Source organism: Saccopteryx leptura, chromosome 7 (genome assembly GCF_036850995.1).
Source record: "Saccopteryx leptura isolate mSacLep1 chromosome 7, mSacLep1_pri_phased_curated, whole genome shotgun sequence".
Taxonomy (NCBI): Eukaryota; Metazoa; Chordata; class Mammalia; order Chiroptera; family Emballonuridae; genus Saccopteryx; species Saccopteryx leptura.
The window spans coordinates 113,244,979-113,264,055 of NC_089509.1; the positions used below are offsets into that span (position 1 = coordinate 113,244,979).

At 43.8% G+C, this 19,077-nt stretch overlaps 1 protein-coding gene across 2 annotated transcripts in view; it reads left to right on the forward strand.

Moving 5' to 3' along the window:
• Nucleotides 1-19,077, forward strand: part of LOC136378397 (nuclear autoantigen Sp-100-like) — a 79,887-nt gene that overhangs the window by 17,854 nt on the left and 42,956 nt on the right. For both annotated transcript variants that reach the window (XM_066345279.1, XM_066345280.1), the window contains 6 exons: nt 9,318-9,477; nt 9,665-9,833; nt 13,608-13,691; nt 15,066-15,128; nt 17,697-17,846; nt 18,297-18,380. In XM_066345279.1, the coding sequence (XP_066201376.1) occupies nt 9,318-9,477; nt 9,665-9,833; nt 13,608-13,691; nt 15,066-15,128; nt 17,697-17,846; nt 18,297-18,380 (710 nt within the window). The remainder of the gene's footprint in view (nt 1-9,317; nt 9,478-9,664; nt 9,834-13,607; nt 13,692-15,065; nt 15,129-17,696; nt 17,847-18,296; nt 18,381-19,077) is intronic.

The following is a 19,077-nucleotide window of genomic DNA, read 5'->3' on the forward strand; positions in this document are numbered from 1 at the left end:
TGGTAGAGAGAACTCTCCACATTGCACTTGCTCAGTATGCCTCTTTCGGTCCCTTTATTTCTAATCATGTTGAGCTGTTTTATTTTTGATATGTCCCTTATACATAGAATGCATAGAGCTAAATTTTGTTTCCTATCCAATATACATATTTCTCTATCTTATATCAGTTTATTCCATTAACATTTATTTCTCTCCTGGAATTTTTATTGGCAGAACCTTGAAACATTAGATTATACAGCATAGCTTAATTTTTTTTTATAGCTTAATTTTTTATTGTTTTTTTTTCCTTCTTTTCTCTTGCATTCCAGAAAGAAATGTGGCTAACTTTTGTTCAACTGAGCCTATTCAGCTGTTAACATGCCTACCTTTATTCTTTAATATTTTAATGAGGTATACTTTACAGCAGGGGTCTCAAACTCGCGGCCCGCGGGCCACATGTGGCCCGCCGAACAATTTTGTGCGGCCCGCAGACTAATCCATGAAGTTCAAAATATTTTGGATAAAATTAAGTAAGCCTAGGGGCCTACTTGTATTTTTCATTTCTCTAGCATCCTAGCTGGATATTAGCTTAGTTAACAGCAGTTGTGATGCGAACTACAGTTTCTGGTAGTTTTGTGACACTGAGTAAACTGCATGTACAATTGTGCTTGTTGTACTGATTTTTTTTTGTTTTCAACTGCAGTGAGAAAAGTGTTGCGTAACAGTTGCCTTTTGTAGATCTAATGCGGCCCGCCAAACGGCTGTGATCTTGCTCTGCGGCCCACATGCTGAATTGAGTTTGAGACCCCTGCTTTACAGTCTATATAATTTACCTGTTTTCAGTGTAAACTGTGTGCTCAATGTGTTCAATGACTCTTAGCAAATTTATAGAATTCTGCAACCATCACCACAATCCAAGTTTAGAACATTTTTATTTTCCCATGAAAGTCACTGAGGGCTATTTGTCATCTACCCCTATGTTACTCCCCCGCCTCATGTAACCATTAGTCTACTTTCTTTTTAAGCTTCATTTTTCTGAAAAGTTCATATAAATGGAATCATACATTATGTGGTCTTTAGTAGCTAGCTCCTCTTACTGAGAATAATATCTTTGAGGTTCATTCATGGTGAGGCAGATATTAGTATTTCATTCCTTTTTACTGTTAAATAATACTCCATTAAATAAATCTATCACATTTTACTTATCCATTCACCTGTTGATGCACATTTGCATTTTGGGCTATTATGAAAAATGCTGCCATTAATATTTACATCAGTCTTTGTGGGGACAGATGTTGTCATTTCTAGGTAGATACCTAGAAGTGAAATCACTGAGTCATATGTTAACATTATGTTTAAGATATTATCGTACAATGTTTTCAAAAGCATGTTATATTCCCATCAGCATGAGTCAAGTTTCCAGTTTTTTCACAATCTTGTTAACATTTGTCATTTTATGTCTTTGATTGTAGCCAATCCAGTGGGTATACATTAGTATCTCATTTTTTATTTTTTTTTTAGTTGGCTTTTCCCCTAACAGTTTATGATGTTAAGCATCTTTCGCTGTGGTTATTACTTTCCATAGGTGTCTTTGGAGAAATAGCTACTAAAATCATTGGCCCATCTTTTAATTAGGTTATTTGTCTAATTTTTGAGTTGTAAGAATTCTTTACATATCTTAATACAAGTCATTCATTAGAAAAATAATTGGCTAATATTTCCTCCAGACTGAAACTAGTCTTTTATTCTCTTTACAGTGTCTTTTGAAGCACAAAAGATTTAAATTTTGGTACATTCTAATTTATCACTTTGTCCTTTTTTTTTGTATCCTGCTTTTGATGTTGTAGCTACCTTTTTGTCGAAAGTCACAAAGATTTTGTTCTATATAGTCTTTGAAAACTTTTATCATTTTTACTCTTACACAGGATGCTCCATGATTTTTAGAACCCCATACAAATGAAAGTGGGGAGACCCTTGATCATAAACCATGAAGAATTTCAAAATTGTGAAAGCAGAGTGTTAGAGCAAGTGTAGGGCCCTGTGTGACCGCATGGATGCATGCGCCTGAGCTGACCTGAATAAAAGACTTTCATTACTTTGATTTGTATAAAATGAGATCATAATACATTAATATGAAATAGATGTTTTCATTCACCAATAAAACTGTGCCCTTCCATCCAAATACTAGAATAACTATGTATCCAGCAGTTTGGATTTATGTATTCACTCAACCATGTAGCTGAATAAGCGCCAGGCGGTTTTCAGGTTTGGGGTCGGAGTTAGGTTGTTATTGTTCTATTTTGCTACAAAAAAAAATGCTTCAATAAAAACTTTGGTACTTAAGGGCATCTAAACTAACAAATATCTATCATCATCTTGTGTGTATCAGGTACTCAAAAAAAATCAAGGAACAAAACCGCCACAATCCCTGTGTTTGTGACATATGTATTTCTGAGAGAAGAAAGGCAATGAATAGGACAGTAGACACTGAATAAAACATGTAAGAAATTAATTTAGAATTTAATTTAGAATATTAAGGAGTAGTAAGGACAGAGAACAAATAGAGGCCAGATTGAAGGATGGGAGTCTGTGGGCAGGGTGATGGGTGATGGGGGTTCTGATTTCAAGTAAGTTGGTCAAAGCAGGTCTCACTGAGAAGGGGACATGGGACAAGAAGATGAGGCAGTTAGTACACCACGTGGTTATCCGAACCAGGAACACACTCCGCAGGGGAGACAGCCAGGACCAAGCATCTAGGGCTGAAATGTGCCCGGTACAGTCGAGAAACAGCAAAGCAGCAGGTCTGGCCCGGGACAGTGAGCTAGGGGAGAGCGGGGAGGGGCTGGATTATTTCGGGCCCTTTGAGTACTGTAAGACTTTTCTTCTGGGAAATACGGGAGCCACTGGAAGCTCTGGAGCTCTGATTTATGGAAGATGCATATTGGTGCTCGTTGCTAGACCAATAAATATGTAGTGTATCTTAAAATTTAGGAGATATTGCCAGATCTTTCCTGAAAAGTCTTCAGCAATTCCTGCTCCCACCAGCAATGAATGTCTGTTTCTCTGAATCTTCCCCTGGCCACAGTGTCACTTAGGAAATTGTGTTTGCCATCTAAGGGTGAGGAATGGTTTCTCATTGATGTTGTAGTTTGTATATGTACATGCATCTACTGGACTTTTAAATTTTCTTTTCTCTAAGTGACTGTTTAGATTCATTTTCTTTGGGATTATATGTTATATTTCATGAATAAATTGGAGAATCTGTATGTCAAACATATTAGCCCTTATGTGTTGAAAATATTTTTCTACATTATCTTTTAATATTTATTGTATTGCTTTTTCACATTTGAATCTATTAACCCTTCCATTACCTACTTTCTTTTTATATTTTTCTTGGCTAGACTCGTATGTATTCTCTGATAGAAGTTTTTATATTACTTTCTCTATTTTCAGTGGGATTACAATTTACAAATGCTCCATACTTATACAGTAATTTCAGAAGAAGTGATGTTTTTAAATTACTGCTTTTCTAACTGGGGGCATGTTGTATATATCTATTTATTAGATGTGATTTAATTTCCTTCAATAATTTTCTTCATATAAGTTTATATTTTTCAGATGTTTATAAATATGTGTGCATATATTTTTATTGTGTCTGAACTTTTATTGTATTTATTTTTAATTTATGTTTTTCCAAATAAAATCTGTAAGTTTTATACACTTTTTTTATTTGTGCATGTTAGTAAATTTTTCTCTAGTTTTTACAGGTTTTAGATATTCTCTTGGGTTTCTATGTATATAATCACAGAACATATAATGTATATTATTTTAGTATTTATACAAATGACTTCATTTTTTATCCTATTGCATAACTATATAAAACACAATGATGGTAATGATAAGCATCCCTGTTTTTTTCTTCTATTTAAATGACTTTTTCATTTAAGGTTTACTGATAATTTGTTATTTTGAAGGACTTTATGTTGCATTTGCATCAGTTTTACATAGTTTTTATAAAAATTGCTCTTGGGGCCTGACCAGGCAGTGGTGCAGTGCATAGAGTGTTGACCTGGGATGCTGAGGATTCAGGTTCGAACCCAAAGTCACCAGCTTCAGCACAGGCTCACCAGCTTGAGCACGGGGTCGCCAGCTTGAGCGTGGGATCATAGACATAACTCCACGGTCACTGGCTTGAGCCCAAGGTCACTGGCAGCCCAAGGTTGCTGGCTTGGTTCCAAGGTCACTGGATTGAGCAAGAGGTCACTCACTCTGCTGTAGCCCCCCAGTCAAGGCACAAGTCAGAAAGCAGTCAATGAACAACTAAGATGCTGCAACAAAGAATTGATGCTTCTCATCTCTCTCCCTTCCAGCCTGTCTGTCCCTGTCTGTCCCTCTCTCTCTCTCTCTCTCTCTCTCTCTCTTTCTCTCTCTCGCTAAAAAAAAAGAAAAGAAAAAAAACTGGTCCCTAGCCAGTTGGCTCAGCAGTAGAGTGTTGGCCCACCGTGTGGAAGTCCCGGGTTCAATTCCCAGCCAGGGCACACAGGAGAAGCACCCATCTGCTTCTCTACCCTTCCCCCTCTTCCTTCTCTCTATCTCTCTCTTCCCTTCATGCAGTCAAGGCTCCATTGGAGCAAAGTTGGCCCTGGTGCTGAGAACAGCTCCATGGCCTCCTCCTCAGACACTAAAATGACTCCTGTGGCAACAGAGCAACACCCCAGATGGGCAGAGCATCGCCCCCTGGTGGGCATTTCGGGTAGATCCTGGTCGGGCACATGTGGGAGTCTTTCTCTATGCCTCCGGCTTCTCACTTCAGAAAATACAAAAAAAAAAAAAAAAAAAAAAAAATTAGGTCTTATCAAATTACCTTTTAAAACCATTTAGTGATATATTTATATCCTTTTTCCTCTTGTTTGTTGATGTGATGAATTATATAAAGAGGTTTCCTAATGTTGAACCAGTGTTACTTATTCTCATTTCATTATTTTTCTTTTCTTTTCTTTCTTTTTTGAAATGGGCTGTAACCATAAGTTTTATTTCAGCTTTGACCCAACACAGTACTTTTTTTGTTTTGTTTTGTTTTGTTTTACAGAATCTCTGGTTGCTTTCTTTTCTTTAACATGCAACCTGTTTAGTATCTACTGATTATAACTTTATGAGACGTTTTTGTGCCCATGATTATAATTCATGTTGATATGCATTTCAAAGGCATTGAAAAAATGGTGTGTTCATTTTTAGATCACAAAATTAAATAATAAATCTTTCTTGCTAATTTTTCCTTAGCCGGTATATTTTGATCATTTTTTTTGCAATGTGTCAAGAGTCAAAAAACTAGAGGTGAATTGTTTTTCAATATCCCTAAAACATTTGCCCCATATTTGTTTCTTGAGTTTGTTTTGATATGGAAATGAATGGTTTTTGTTTGTCTTGTTTATATTTGAATACCTTTACTTGCCTATCTTTGATTTTAACAAATTTTCTACCATTTTGTCTTTCTTGTGTCTCTTCTTGAATTCTATTTTTTATTTTATACCTTCCAATAGTATCATTTTTTCATTTTCATTTAGTGTGTTAAATAATATATTTTTCCTATTGTTTTCTGCTCTAACTTTTAGAATCCTATTATTTTTTTTGTTTTTTTCTCTCCAAAAATGCAAGCGCTGTTTCCTATTTTTTTTATTTTTTAGTGTTTCAAAAGATTTTAGAGAGTCTGGTTGCACTCAACCAGTGATTACGTTCAATCTTTCAAAATCATTTTTAATTAATATTTTGGGGGGTTTTTGGTGTTGAATTTGATACCATATTGTTCAAATTTTTTATATTTAAAAAAATCATTTAACTCAACATTTTTTACTATTCAGTTCAACACTTTAAGGAATAAGTTTAAGGAAAGATGCACATGACTTCTGTATTGAAAACTATAAACACTTCTAGGCAAAATTAAGAGAAGCTAAATAAATACAGAGCTTGTACAGTGAAAATAAATGGGAGCTTAATATTGGTAAGATGTCAGTTCTCACCAAATTTATCTAAAGATTCGATGCAAAGGTTATAAAAATCCCAAAGGCTTTTCTTGTAAAAATTGGCAAATTTATTTTAAAAGATATGGTGCCGAGTGTGTACTGGAAATATCAGGGGGAACACTTCATAAAGTATATGATTGTCTGACCACTGGGCTGTACATCTGAAACCAATACAAAATAATAATGAAAAAAAATTTTTAAGTGTGATGAATAAGCATTTGTTAAATGGGCAAAAAAATTTTAACAATAAAAAATATGTGAAAAACTGAAAAACTCAGAAAAGCCAAAATAATTTTTCCCTAGCTGACATTAAAACTTTCTATAACCTATAACATTCAAGTCAATATGCTATTGGCATAAGAATAGACACATAGATCAATGGTACAGAATCGAAAATCCAGACATGTATCCCTGCTTATTTGTAAATGGCTTTTGGAATATTTTCATTAACTTTGGGGAGGCAAAGATTTCTTAATACACTAAAGTTATTAATCACAAAAAAAATTTTGGCTTCAGCAAAATTAAAAATGTATCTTCATCAAAAGGTATAGTTAAGAAAATAAAAGGCAAAGTGGGAGAAAATGTTTCCACACATAAATTAAACAAAACACTTCTTTCCACAATATATAACAAACTCCTACACATCAGTAAATAGTAAAAGACAACACAGTAATCTAAATGGGCTAAAGACTTGAACAGACACTTCACACACACACACACACACACACACACAGATATGAATTGCCAGTAAGCATATGAAAATGTGATATCTTGGTCATTTAAGAAATGCAAATTAAAGCTCTTTGAGATGGCACATCGCACATTAGAACGGCTAAATTAGAAAGGCTATATTTAATGCACTGAGAAACAATTTGGTGGATTCTGTAATGGTTAAACATCCTTTTATACATTGACTCAGCAATTCCAATCTTTGCTGTTTCCCCAAGAGAAGTGAAAACATCTTGCCACAGAAAGAACAGCAGCTTTATTTACACTAGTCCTAAACTGGAATCAACCCAAATGTTCATCGCAGGAAAGGGAATGAACAGATTGTGGTAGACACACACATTGGTATGCCCTCTACAATAAAAAGGAACAAACTTGTACTTATCCGGCAACAGGGATGATGAGTATAAGAAGTCAGACACAAGCGCATTTATATATTATTCTGCATGTAAGATCTAGTCACAGGCGTCAGGAACGTGTGGGGATAGGAAGACAGCAATGTCCGCCTCAGAGGCCACCTGACTCCAGGCGGTCCCGCTGTGGGTGGTGAGGCTCTTCGTTTTTCAGGTGACTGTTCGTGTTCAGCACTCAGTCTCCCTTTCCATCTCCACTGCCTCGAGAAGTCCACAGGGCATGTGGCTGCCTTCTGACCACTGAGAGTGTCCTGCACCTACAATAGCCATCGCTGCTCCTCTGACCACATGCTGTCCTAGAGATCGTGGTTGACGTCTCTCATCTACTCGTCGTCCCCGCCATCCCGTGTCACTCTGAACCCAGTTCCTTCACTATCGTTTTTAGTGGGGTTCTCAGTAAAAGAGAAGACAAATGCTTCTCTTCAATTTCCCATCCCTAACCAGAAGCATTTTCTTTTTTTTTTTTTTTTTTTTTTTTTTTTCATTTTTCTGAAGCTGGAAACAGGGAGAGACAGTCAGACAGACTCCCGCATGCGCCCGACCGGGATCCACCCGGCACGCCCACCAGGGGCGACGCTCTGCCCACCAGGGGGCGATGCTCTGCCCATCCTGGGCGTCGCCATGTTGCGACCAGAGCCACTCTAGCGCCTGGGGCAGAGGCCACAGAGCCATCCCCAGCGCCCGGGCCATCTTTGCTCCAATGGAGCCTTGGCTGCGGGAAGGGAAGAGAGAGACAGAGAGGGAAAGCGCGCGGAGGGGTGGAGAAGCAAATGGGCGCTTCTCCTGTGTGCCCTGGCCGGGAATCGAACCCGAGTCCTCCACACGCTAGGCCGACGCTCTACCGCTGAGCCAACCGGCCAGGGCCAGAAGCATTTTCTGACAGGAATTTGACAATTTATGTGACATCATTATTCCCTGATGCATATTAGACACTGAAAAGTACCAGTAATTCTTTTTCTGGTTTGACCATATATATATATATATATATATATATATATATATATATATATATATATATAGAGAGAGAGAGAGAGAGAGAGAGAGAGAGAGAGAGAGAGTCTTCATAGCATTATAGAATACAAGATGTTGATTACAACATTATTATCATAGTAATAAACTGATCAACTAAGAAACAGAATTATAGAATCAGGTTTGCCATTACTTTTTACCAGAAACAACAGCAATTTCTGATGTTTAGATACATAAAAACATTCACCCTATATAACAAAACACAGTTAGATTTATATTAACACAAAACAGAAGTCCCAGAAAACAATGATTGATATTCTTGTGAAATACCCAATATCATATCATTATCAAACCACATCTTTTCATTTATGAACCAATTGTATAATGCAGGATGGTATTTCTCTTAACTGCTATTGGTCAGAGCAGGAATATACCACTTTTTATTTTTCTGAGATTTGTTTTCTATTAGTTGTTAATTAAGATGCATGTTCAAGGTTAGATTCTATTGTTATTCCATTTTTATTTATTTCTCTGTGGATGACCTATTAACTCCATCTCAATTTTTTACAAATTTAAAATTTTTAATGGAAAAAATTTCAGATATGTAAAGATACCTTTACAATTGATTGAGGCAGATTGGACCAGACATTTTCAGTCCTATGTTTAATTTCTTTTCTTTTTCTTTTTCTTTTCTTTTCTTTTGTGACAGCGACAGAGAGAGACAGAGAGAGGGACAGATAGGGACAGACAGATAGGAAGGGAGAAAGATGAGAAGCATCAATTCTTCGTTGCTGCACCTTAGTTGGTAATTGATTGCTTTCTCATATGTACCTTGACCAGGGGGCTACAGCAAACCGAGTGACCCCTTGATCAAGCCAGTGACCTTGGGCTTAAGTTGGTGAGCCTTGCTCAAACCAGATGAGCCTGCGCTCAAGCTGGTGACCTTGGAGTTTTAAACCTGGGTCCTCCGCATCCCAGTCCGACGTTCTATCCACTGCGCCACCACCTGGTCAGGCTAATTCTTTCTTAACCTCCACAATTTCTTCCTTTAAATCTTTGTTTATTACTTTAATTCCATTTATTTTCCTTTCCACTCAGGAACAATTACATTATATATGTTGGTTCTATCCTCAATATATAAAATCTTACAGCCTTCACAAGCGCCTCAGAATCCTGATGAGCGTTTTCACATGCTGTCCTTTCTCCCTAGGATGTCCACGGAAGACCAGAGCATGGAGGACTATCTCTACAACACTATATTCAAGCACTTCAAAAGGCATAAGGTCGAGATTTCAAATGCAATAAGAAAGGAATTTCCCTTCCTTGAGATTCTTCGTGACCGTGAACTTATCACCGATAAAATGTATGAAGTAAGTGAGGTTTATTATGTTACAATCACTTAGTAACCATACAAAGATATATAGAAATTCTAAAACTTTACATGAGAAAATACCTGAGTAGGGAAATTGTAACACATTAACAATAAAGTCCCTTTCTAGGGCCCTTCTCTAACCTGGAGGACTGTAGTGATATTTCCCCCATTCGTTATTTTTTAAGGATTGTCGAGAATCCTGTAGAAACTGTGTCCCTGTGCGGAGAGTGGTGTACAACGTCCTCATTGAACTGGAGAAGAAATTTGAACTGGCGGTTCTGGAAGCATTGTTCAGCGAAGTCAACAAACAGGAATACCCTGAGCTAATTAACATTTATAAAAGCTTTGAAAATGGTAATTGGGTTTATTACCTACTTTTTGATGTACAGGGATAATCTTTTTTTGTTTGTTTGTATTTTTCCAAAGAGAGAAGCGAGATGGGGGGTTGGGAGGGAGTCAGACAGACTCTAACATGCACCCAACCAGGCAGGATCTACCTGGCATGCCCACCAGGGGGCGATGCTCTGCCCATCTGGGGCATTGTTCCGCTGCAATCGGAGCCATTCTAGCGCCTGAGGTGGAGGCCCTGGAGCCATCTTCAGCGCCTGGGTCAACTTTGTTCCAATGGAGCCTTGGCTGCGGGAAGGGAAGAGAGAGATAGAAAGAAAGGAGAGGGGGAAGGGTGGAGAAGCAGATGGGCACTTCTCCTGTGTGCCCTGGCTGCAATCAAACCCAGTACTTCCACATGCTGGGCTGATGCTCTACTGCTGAGCCAGCCAACCAAGGCCTGTTTGTTTGTTGTAACAAACCTGTATTAGCTCTTACCATATGTTGTGCACAGTGCTGGGTAGTGGGGATATAGCAGTTAAGAAAACAATGATATCATGATCATTCTCAACGTCTATGGTATAACAGTATAACACCCACCTTGAGGTCTGCTTAGCTAGGCATGTAGTCATGGGACAACCAAAGCCATAGTGGCATCAGAGTTACTTAGAAGGACAAATGACAAGAAACACAACATCCCAATAAGACAGCATCGGTTGCTACTCTTCTGTAGGATGCCTTGCAGTGGTCTACACAGCAGTCCACCAAGTTGACTGCTACCCACCTCGAGTGACAGCTTAGCTGTGAGATCCACCCTGATTAAGCCACACCATGCACATGGAAATCAATGTCTCATGTAACAACTCTGTAGTCATAATTTTCTGGGACCCCACAAAGAGAGCCTAGTTACAAGAGTCACCACATTGAAGACAGATCATAAATGGCTTACAGTTCACATATAGTCCCTCCTAGTGCACATGCACTTTATCTGCCTATGGCCACAGGTCATTTTCACCCTAAACCCACTGTTAGTCTAGTAACACAGAAGAAAGTCCCCTTCATCAGGTGTCCAGAGATACGAGTAATAAAATTAACCCAAAGTCAGATTGACTCTTGGAGAAGTAGAAATGGTTTTATTAACTTTTTCCACAAGGGGTAGAAGCATAGAATCACAGGACCTATTGCTCTGCCAGGGACTACTTTTAATGCTATATAAACTACAGGTGTGAGCCTTGATCTGTGTTTCTGAAAAGACATAGTTTATACTTTTTAAGGGTACCCAGTTAAGAGAATGCTCTACTGAATCTATATTGATAGATAGATGATAGATATAGATCAGTGGTTGGTAAACCGTGGATCGTGAGCCCCATGCAGCTCTTTGGCCCCTTGAGTGTGGCTCTTCCACAAAATGCCACGTGTGGGCGCTACCTCGATAAGAAATGTACCTACCTATATAGTTTAAGTTTAAAAAATGTGGCTCTCAAAAGAAATTTCAATCGTTATACTGTTGATATTTGGCTCTCTTGACTAATGGGTTTGCCGACCACTGGGATAGATAGGTAGATAGATAGATAGATAGATAGATGATAGATAGATAGATAGATAGATAGATAGATAGATAGATAGATAGATTTGCCTGCCTAAGTAAACTTTTTATTTCAATGGAGTCTCAGTGGAGTTCTGCAGAAGCGGGACAGAGCCATCACAAGAAAAATGGTCATACGCCCTGAAGAGGGAGATGCTGTGGGATCAGACACAGAGAAAGGGACAAGTGTGTCTTCACAACAAGGACAAGTTTAATTTGGCTCAATCGGGGAGGGAGGAGCTGACTGTGGGAGCTAATTCAAGGGAGGAAAGTTCCTAGATGAACCTGCCAGGGTTCGTATATGAACTAAGCAATTTGAAGTTGATTAGTAGGCAATAACGAGATACTAACAGGTGTATAAGCAGGGAAAGATGTTAAAGCAGATACAAAGCATGGGGTTTATTGACTTGTGTCAATAGTGATCTCATCTAATGGGGACAAAGCCATTTTTACAGCAAGTCCTTCAGTCAGAAAAGGAATAAAAGAAGGGAAGCCAAATAGCTGGTCACAGGTTTCAAGTCCATATCTTATCTGTAACCAAGATGTCCGAAGACGTGGGTAAGAAGGGAATGGCAGTTACCTTTCCTACTTACATTTTAGGGGCTCTGATCTTCCCCACAGACTGCAAGCAGCGCCCTGCGCAGCCCCCAGCCTCCAAGTCACGTGCCTGTTTCCAGGGCTCCCCGTGCTGAAGTGACCCACACCTGCACCGCTGCTGCCGCCCAACTGCCCTGAGTAGGCTGCAGTCCCCACTTCCCACCCCCTGGTGCCCCCGGGAGCTGCAGGCCAACAACCTAAAATGAAAGAAGCTAAGGGCTGTGGCCCAGGATGTGACACCCTCTCCTGCTGCCCGGACCCCCCCTTCATCCCGGGCACAGGTCCCCTCCACCCCTCATTGGATCAGCTGTGCACAGGTCACCTTCGCCATCTGGGGGCTTTGGGCCCTGCGTTTCCCTATCTTCTTCCTGATTTTGCCAGGCTTTGTAGCCACGTCCTGGAATAACAAGGCATCTGTGGTTCCCGCAGTCTTTTCCATCCACCAGCCAGTGGGCACGGTCCCAGGAGGAGCTCCTGTCATCAGCCTGTGCCCACAGCCCCGCCCACAATGTCTCCTTCTTCCTGGACTCCTCATGGACACCCATGCCCAGACTTCTTGGTTTATTTTCTTCCTCCTTACATTTGCTGGGTCACCTAAGTGCAGGGGTTCTTGGATAGCGCTCTCGTCTCTCCTCGCTGGCAGCCTCCAGTGCCCGGGCTCCAGGTGTCCGAGGATGCCCATCGGTGTTGAAATATCCACGCCCTGCTTGCAGCTGCAGAGTCCTTCCTTCATTCCTGGAACCTGGACTCTCCCTGGGAAGTCTGTCTAATTCTACCACTGTCCTTCAGTCTATCTCTGAGAAACCCACATCCTCCCTGACACAATTAAGTCCAGCCCTTCTCTTCTCTAGGCACACCTTTAAAATTGGTGAGGTTTCTTCAGATGAGATAGTGAGGCCGACTCCCTCCTGATCCCTGATTGGGATTTACCCTGCAACCCTATCTGGGGCCAATGCTCAAGTACCGAGCTATTTTTAGCACCTGAGTCTGATGTGCTCCAACAGAGCTATCCTCAGCACCCAGGGCCACACTCGAAACAATCAAGCTACTGGCTGAGGGAGGAGAAGAGAGAGAGAGAAGGGGGAGAGGAAGGTGAGAGAAGCAGATGGTCACCTCTCCTCTGTGCCCTGACTGGGAATTGAACCTAGGACATCCATACACCAGGCTGACACTCTATCTACTGAGCCACCAGCCAGGACCGAGCTGTTTCTTTTATGCATGATTGCTCTAATATCCTAGTGCTTCTACTGAAGTGTCCCTCTGTTTCTTCATTACAATTTGAACAGTTCAGAAAATGCATTTTACTTCCAGTATTTATTTTGCTATTTGCTTTTCCATATAATTTTTTTTACGTAAGTAACAGTCCCATGATGTTTTCACAATTCCTTTATCTTAACATTTGAATGGCTTCTTTCTGTATGGAAAATATAAAGAGTTGCTTGTTAGGGTTTTGTTTTTTTCTGTCCCAGGAAGGATGGGGATTTTAGCCATGAAGATGGGAATCCACTGAGTTTTGAGTGACCTAAGGTCTGGAAATCCATAAATGTGTAAATTTGAGATGATGTCCCTGGTCTCTGATGGAAATATCTAAGTATCTGCTTCTCTCTCCATCTTCTCAGTGATCCAGGAGAAAATTTGTCAGCAAGAAAGTGACGGAGAAGAGAATGTGGAGAACATTGACGGCCAGCTAAGCCTTGAACAAGGTTGTTGCAAATAGAATTTTTTAATTGATTCTCATCTGCTAAGGGGAAAGGAGAAAGGGAGGAGGTGGGCCCTGAGTCCTGAGTGGACCTGGGGATCACGGAAGAACTGTTGAGAAGCGTGAAGAAGGCAGGAGGGTGTTTGTGCGAGTGTCTGACAGGGGCCGACCCTGGAAGAGGAGTTCTAACAGGAGACCATTGGCCCAATAGCCCAGTCAAAGAAATGGGAACCCAGAGTGTCAGGAAACCAGATGCAAGGACAATGCTGACCCGGAAGTAATTGTGATTAGGAAGGACCCCTGTAGGAGATGTGTGATGCTGGGAAGGGCTGGGAACTGTGGGCCCGCGGTCAGCATCACAGAGGAGACCCTCGATGATGACAGATGAAGAGACTGATTTAAACCCGGTGGATGTGGCTCAGGAGCAGGAATATTCAAGGAGATCGGCAGTCACACAGGGAGAGAGGAGAGGAGGTGGTGAGATGTGGAGGAGGGGATGTGGGCACCTTGAGAGAGAGGAAGAAGGAGGAGCAATGAAAGCCGGGGAAAGGGGTGAAGGACACAGTGAAACAACCACATCACTAAGAGCTCACCTACTGAGCATTTGCTCTGGCAGCTCTGGGCTTAGTGCTCACCGCTGCCTCAGGGGCAGTATCACTCTCCACCCATTTGCAGAAAAGGAGACTGAACTCCAGAGAGACCGTGTGTGGGTGGCTGACCTGGGGTCAAATGAGCAGGATGAACCAGGCATTCTGAACCCAGAGCCTGTGTTCTTAACCCTGTACACACTCAGGTCATCTCATGGAGAAGACAGAAACATGGAACAAAAATGGGAGAATATCTGCAGAGAGAAAAATAGAGAAAGAACACGAGGAGCTGGAGGACGTGCAGGAGAATCAGACACTGACCTCAGGAGAAGGCCCACAGGGCAGAGGGACAGACAGGAGAGGGGGGTTGACCTCAGGACAAGGCCCACAGGGCAGAGGGACAGACAGGAGAGGGGGGTGTGGGGTGAAGGGGGTGGGATGAGGCACCAGGACTTTGCAGGAACTACGGCAAGGCCATCAGTCAAGGGCAGCTCTGGGGACAAGAACGGGTTATTATGGCTGTGCGTGACAAGAAAGGCCATTCCCGGTTACCCGAGGCGCCCACGGAGAACACTCCGGGAGACTGGACGTGCGAGGCCTCCTCGGGCCACAGGGGGACTTGGGTCTGGCTGCAAGAGATGGGAGGAGCCCTCCAGGTCCACGCGGGCTGTAGTGAGACCTGGGGGAGGGCAGCTTCCAGCCCTACTTTATCATGATTAATAGGGGACTAGGGGAGAAGAGCAGAGCCCGTACCTCAGTTTCTGAAATGAACTTCTAATCTCTTCCCCCAGGAACTGGTGAAAACTCATATCAAAGGCTGACCTGGATCTGCCCACATTCCTCCATTAACAACGGTCTGTTCCTAGTAACCGTCCTGTGACCCTTGCTGTCCTTGTCCCGTCCTGGCGTGTGCTGTGCTGTGCTGTGCTGGGGCGGGGGGGGGAGCGCTGCTTTTCAGTGCTGATGGCCCAGCGCAGTCAGCCTCCCTAGCCTCAGTTTCTCCAAGGATTTAGACAGCCGAGTCGTCATTTTCCTGGTGGCCTGGGAGGGTCGCTCCTTCCAGCATCCTGAAAGGCCCTCGCTGCTAGCTCCCGACAGCCGGGCCTGAACCTTTGCCCACGCGCCTGGCTTCACGGTTTTCTGCTTCCATTGCTTGAATCCTGCTGTGGCCTCGGGTCTTCGCAGCGAGAGGGGTAGAGGGCAGGTGGTGAGTGTGCTCCTCTTGGACCAGGCTCTCTCTCCTGTTGGGTCCCTCACACAGGACCAGGGACAGCATGTGTCTCTGGTGCAAACCCTCCCCCCCTCACCTCCAGAGCAGCAGGCCTGGAGCTGCCCACCAGACACCTGACCAGCTGCCAGAAAAACACTTTGATCCTTTCCCAACTAACAACCATTCTTCACCACTCTTGACCTTAACACTCAATCTGTAACACTCTTAATAATGCTATTAAATTATATAAAATACTATAAATTCAGGACATTAATCATAAAGAGTTTGTTTTATGATCAGTCACAATATCCTTTCTAGTGGTATAGCCAATAGTTAATCTTCTCAACACTTAAAATGATGGTATATCATTCACATTCTTTAAGACTAGGGATTGAGCTCTGCTGTAGGGAGTGTCAGAGCAGGAGGTCTGGTGCCCTGTGGCCTGGCTTCAAATGCTGCCCTGTGCCCTTGGGGAAGTGACTTTCCGTCTATGACCCCCCGTTTCAGTATCTTTAAAAAGGAGCTGAGAATAGGAACTACTTCAGAGGGTGATGGATTTTCAACAGCTACGCCGTGTAAAGCATTCTCAATCACGCCTGGTACTTCACCAGTGTTTGTGCATTTGTTATTATTACTATCCTTAACCTTCATCATTATTGGTGTCTGGTGCCAGAGTCTACGCTTTTACCCACTACAGTGAACTGTGGGATTTCTCCTCCCACATATGTCCACGGTGGACGGAGTTATCCCCAGGCCGTGGAGCAGTGATAAAAGCAACCCCAATCTCGGGTGGGGAAAACACACTGAGAGACATACGTTGCCCACCCGAGAGCAGACCAGTCTGTAAGAAGCCTCCCGTCCTTAGTCCATGACTGTCCTCGGGAAGTGAGTGACAGGGAGGAGACGCAGGGAACCCCCTGAACCACGGAAGGCGTTGTAGTGTAGCTTCCAGTGGGATGTGTTATTTAAGAAAGAGTATTCTAAATTAGTGACACATTTTTATGAGAAAAAATTTGTTTTAGGTACCAGTGCAGCTGGTAGGAATGGGAAGGGGTGAGAGAAAGGAATTGTGGCGAGTAACATCAGAGAAGAGATTGTGTGTGTGTGTGTATGTGTGTGTGTGTGTGTGCACGCGTGTGTGTGTGCGCGTGCGTGTGTGTCTGTCTGTCTGTCTGTCTGTCACGGGGGGAGGAGGCAACGATATCAATACAATCTAGTCTGGAGACTACTCTGCCTGGAAATGAGATCCCAGAGCATCTAAGTGATGGGGACCAATAAATATACAGAGAAAGAGGTTTTAACCTATAGCTCAAATGATGCTCAATAAGCCACCAATAAATCTGTCCTGGAGTCTGACCCAGCAGTGACATTTGACTGTGACGTGTGCACACAGGGAAAGGCTGTGTCTCATCCCCCACGCCCTGCCCAAGAGAGGCCCCAAGGAACCATGGATGTGGCACAAAGATGTACCAGGGCCCAGCTTCTATGCTAAAACTAGGGAAATTATTTTTAAATCATCCTTTATATAAATTACTTCGCTTAGAAATTACTACTAAATGAAAAAAATCCTACCTTCACTGAAAACAATATTTATTCATTCATCCACCATTGAGGTTGGTGGGGACAGAGAAGGACGGGTCGATGGCACCAATCATGAGCAGAGAGGTTCACCGCGGGGAACGGGGTGTGCTGGTCCCAGGTGGTTGGCGCAGGGGTTCAGTTCTAATGGGTTCTTGTTCAGCTCCCGCCCTCTGTCTCTGGCCACAGAGCCCTGCAGACTTGCTTGCTCGCGCCCTTGCTACTCTGTACTGCTGGGTTCCTAACTGGGGAGACACTGGCAAGGGATGGAGAGAAGGAGCAAGGGAGAAGCGGGTGTTTCCCCATCACCACCTGGGCAGCAGTTCCGGCCATAGCTGCGTCTCCCCCATGACTCCACCTCCCACCACGCGGGCCGGCCATGGTCTGGCTCCTACCTACCCGGTGACCTTGACACAAGAGCTCACCCTTGGTTCCTCCCACCCCTTCATGTTGACTGTCCTCAGGTTGCCGCATTCTTCCATTTGGACTTCTCAGCGCTTCCGTCAGCTGTGTAACTAATCTGCTGCCTTAAGCTCCCTCTGCTCTTTAGGCTTAGAGAGCTTTGTGTTTTCCTGTCGGACCCTGCTTGAGGTGAGCAGCAAATAAAATCTCTATGAATGAAAACGCGGTCTAGGTACGGCCCCACCTGAAAACGGACTCTCAGAGCGCCTTGGCGAAACGGGACAGAGAAATGCAACGGCCACAGGCACAACCAGTGACAGCAACGAAGCGCCAGAAAGCCAACAAGCAAATGAACCACGTGCCCAGGCGTCCGAGCCCGCAGGTAAGACCAGGGCCTGGGCGCGGTGAGCGTGGAGGGGCCAGCGGGTACTTGCTGGTGGCAGAGAAGGAAGTGAAACGTGCCTTGGGAGACACCTGTTAACGCAGAGAGGGAATTCACACCGACACACGGGGCGGAGACGGAGCCTGCGCCTGACGGATGGAGAGGAGAGACCTGGAGAAAGACGGTGCAACAATGAAGAGACAGAGGGTGAAGAGCTGCAGCGCCTCCCTGGAGAGGAGGGACAGGAGCAGAAGTCCAGACCAGACAGGGAGGGGCTGGCCGAGGACTCAGGGGAGCGCGAACGCTCTCACTGAGCAGAGGCGGCGGTGTGGGCAGGCAGGCTGTGCGGAGACACTGGAGAGGAAAAGGGACGTTGGTATGGAGCAACACAATGGCAACGGGGCAAACGCAAGCTTCTGTGGGGCCTCCGCTGTTGTCTTTCTATTTCAGAATCCTGCAAACAAGCGCCCGTCCAAGGGAGTAATGGGGATGCAAGAAAGGAAACACCCACCCCGTTGCCTGCTGATAAAGAAGGTAATAATTACCTACCTCACCAATGAGCTGAGTATACCTCATTTTTTCTATGAGAGCAAAAACTTTCTTTTGTTCTTCCATGTTTTTGTTTTTGTTTTTTTCTGAAGCGGGAAACGGGGAGAGACAGTCAGACAGACTCCCGCATGCGCCCGACCGGGATCCACCTGGCACGCCCACCAGGGGGCGACGCTCTGCCCACCAGGGGACGATGCTCTGCCCCTCCGGGGTGTCGCTCTGCCGCGACCAGAGCCACTCCAGCGCCTGGGGCAGAGGCCAAGGAGCCATCCCCAGCGCCCGGGCCATCTTTGCTCCAATGGAGCCTCGGCTGCGGGAGGGGAAGAGAGAGACAGAGAGGAAGGAGGGGGGATGGAGAAGCAAATGGGCGCCTCTCCTGTGTGCCCTGGCCGGGAATCGAACCTGGGTCCCCCGCACGCCAGGCCGATGCTCTACCGCTGAGCCAACCGGCCAGGGCCTGTCCTTCCATGTTAACCACTTTCCCCACCCACCTTGACACCAGCCAAGACGCCCAGCCTCGTGCACAGCCTCTGGCTGCTCTCAACAGGGCATGGGGAGGTCAGGGGGAAGGAGAGCCCAGCTGTCTGAGGGAGGGTGTCCGTGGAGGAGAATGCAGAGAGAGACTACGGAGAAGGAGGACCGGCAAACACCAGACAACGAAGTACAGGAGAGAGACAGAGTT